Source organism: Arachis ipaensis, chromosome B04 (assembly GCF_000816755.2).
Source record: "Arachis ipaensis cultivar K30076 chromosome B04, Araip1.1, whole genome shotgun sequence".
Taxonomy (NCBI): Eukaryota; Viridiplantae; Streptophyta; class Magnoliopsida; order Fabales; family Fabaceae; genus Arachis; species Arachis ipaensis.
In genome coordinates, this window is record NC_029788.2 from 88,396,342 (window position 1) to 88,399,768 (window position 3,427).

The 3,427-nt window shown below is 29.4% G+C and overlaps 1 protein-coding gene across 1 annotated transcript; it reads left to right on the forward strand.

The window, feature by feature from the left end:
• On the forward strand, nt 246-2,437 carry LOC107636659 (WUSCHEL-related homeobox 3). The gene is made up of 2 exons (XM_016340154.2): nt 246-930; nt 1,941-2,437. Exons 1-2 carry the CDS (start codon nt 556-558, stop codon nt 2,211-2,213), a joined length of 648 nt encoding a protein of 215 aa, XP_016195640.1. The 5' UTR covers nt 246-555; the 3' UTR covers nt 2,214-2,437.

Sequence of the window (3,427 nt, forward strand, 5' to 3'; positions counted from 1 at the left end):
AACAGATAATTTATAGTTAAAGCTCTTTTCCGTGATATATATTTTTGTAACAGTAATAGCTGCTGCCAGAAACAGTTACAAGTGTTATTAGGGGAAAAGGAAGGGGCCGTTTTGATTCATTATCAGGAATATGTGGTTCTGAATTAGACTTACTTTGGGAGAATCTGATTCATTCTGTTAAGAAAAGTTAACAATAATAATAATAAGGTCATGATGACTCATACATCATGCATTGTTCATTCATTCATTCATTCATCTCATATCAGATTCTCTCTCTCCTTTTCTCTCTCTCACTGAAACCTCACTTGAATGCTCCTCTAAAAGGAACATCAGCATGAGGCTATAGTCCTTTTTCACCTATCCAATTCACCACTCCCTTTTTCTGCTTTCAATCTCTTTCCATTTTGTCTCTTCCTCTAAACTTCACTGTATCTTTTCTCTCTGTCCCTCTATTTATACATCCCTTTCAAATTCACATTCACACATACTTGTAACTTGTTCCTCCTCATCGTCATCAAGAAACTGAACAACAATAATAGAAAAAAAATAACAATAATGTCCCCAACAGGTTCATCAAGATGGAGCCCTACAACTGAACAACTCATGATCTTGGAGGAACTGTATAGGAGTGGGATTAGAACTCCAAGTGCTTCTCAGATTCAACAAATAACCACTCATCTTTCCTTCTATGGAAGGATTGAAGGCAAGAATGTGTTCTACTGGTTCCAAAATCATAAGGCTAGGGATAGACAGAAGCTTAGGAGAAAGCTTAACAAACAGCTCCAGCTACAGCAGCAACTTCAGCTCCATAATGTCCATCACTTCAACCAAGATTTCAGTAACCGTTTTCTTGCTGGTTTTGGTTATCCTTCTTGTTCTCCTGTTACCAAACAAGTTCCCTTCTATGCCACTTCTGGTTTGTCTTTTCAGGTAATAATTAATTGTAGTCACTTAGTTTCACACGCACCATGTATTTAAAAAGCCTTGGTTTTGTGTTATTTTCAATTATAATAGGGTTATTATTTCTCACCATCATTAAAAGAAAATAAAATGTTCATCTAAAATATTCACTAATATTAATAAAAATGTCGGTCTTTTAATATTTTTTATAATAATATTATTAAAAAATGTTCATTTTTCTTATAGTGATTATTACATTAGCTAGTTAGTTTTCTCTTTCCAGCTAATTCTTTGCATGGAATTCGATAATGAGTAAGAATGTTAAAATGTTAATTTTTGTCTCTCAACATTAATTAATTTTTTTGTTATATTCTTTATCGTTAATTTATAGTATATTCGTTAGGCTACGGATTAGAAATGATGATGGCTTAGTTTATAATAATGAGTTTAGTTAACAAAAAAGGTACAATATATATAATACCACTTGGTATCAATGGCACAATAATTATTAAGGGAAGGTAAGAGGAATGAAGAAGCAAGAACTCTATATATTCCAAAACAAAGGCATGTTTCTGGTTTGAACAATATGAAGTAGTCATCAGGAATAAACACCTAAATTATATATTATGCAAAACTGATGATTGTATTATATTTTATACACATTTTTTTTGTAATTTTTTTATCCATCAAAATATCTGTACATAAAAGATTAATATATATTAATAAAATAAAATATAAATTAAAAATAAATTAAACAATATATATATTTATACATAAATAAATAGATAAGTTACTAAAATAAATTGTTTACAAATCAATATTATCGAATTACAACTTTTATATTTATACACAAATATAATAATCTAATAATAGATTTTTTATGTTTTTTGTCTTTTCTAACATCTCCATCACATTTAATACTAAAACTGAAAAATGTATAAAATAGAAACACAAAAGAAGTGCATATAATATTCCTCTGAATTATGCATATGCGTGTTACTTTAATAGTAGTTTTCTTCATTTTCATTATAAATGATCAGGGAGGAGGAGTAGCTGCATACGCATCGCAAGAAGGGGCGATGAATTGCAAGTGTAGTGTGCATCATAACTCAGAAAGTTTGTTGGAGAAGAATAAAGAGATGAGATTCTTCAATAATAACTATGGTTGGACACTTGGCGGCGATGTTAACCATTATCATGAATCATCATGTTGCACTACTACTAATCAACCTCTCAAGACTCTTGATCTGTTTCCAGTCACATCCACTACCAGAATCAAAGAAGATTGCACCAAGACTCTTGATGGGTGGTAGTGAAATTTGATGCAAAATGCTAAAGTGTGTTCTTCTTAGGAGACATGTGGTTTGCAGAATGTTATTGTCTTTAAGGGAATCTGAACTTTAGAATCCGATCTAATCTTACTACAAAGAATAAATAGTCTTGTACGTAGGACATTTGGTTGCACCACGAAAAACTAGAAGCATGAAAATAATTAACTTAATTAGTACTTTTGTATATCGTGCAAATCCTAGGGTATTTGACACACCTCACTATGAATGATATAATATTGGTATTATTTAATTATGTTAGGTGTACATTAAAATTAACTATAAAAATAGAATACATATTACAATATAAAATACATATTAAAAATGAGTTAAACTATATATTTATTTATACACAATGTACAAATATATAGTAAATATATAATAACTAATTTTAGTGATTAATTTTTGTATGCAAATAATATTTTTGGATATTATTTTATCCTAGAACACTACAATGGACATGTCATGTCATTTATTTCTCTATGTTTTGATCGTTTTCTCTTTTCTCCTGCTACTGCTAGTTATTTTCTACACTTTCATTAGTTTAGTTATCATAGATCAGGGAATATTATATGTTCTGGCTAAAAGGGTCAATTGATATTAGAGATTCTATATATTGTCAAACCGGTAAATTTGGATTCATACACTAACATGGCCCCATCCTGTTGTATGGCCTTTTAAGTCTATTTAGTGTGTATTCCTTGTCCTTTGTTCATCAATCTGGAGTTCTCTCACCATACAGGATGCAAATAATAAAAAAGGACTTTAATTGAAACATGTGGTAACTCAGCCTTTTGTTGCTAAACTTATGGCCTTTTAAATTGGGGGATAGTTGTCGCTGCTATTTTGATGAGAGAAAAGTGACAAATAAATTTTTGAAAATTTATATTTTGAGTAGATTAGTTTAGGATAATAAATATGGATAATTTAGTTTAAAATAAGATTTTTTACTCTAATCATAGAAGCTAATTTAAAAATATTAGTTTATGAAATAGTTTAATGTTAGTTTAGTGTATTATGAACTTAAATATTATAACAAGGATAGTTTTGATAAATAAGTAGTTTGGATAAATAGTTTGAAAATTTTGATAAGTTATATTATTGATGGGTTAAGGATAGAGTATAAAAGTTAGTGAAATTTAATATCTTTGTTAGTTAGGTACAATGAACTCTATTATGGCCTATTTATAGGCTCCATA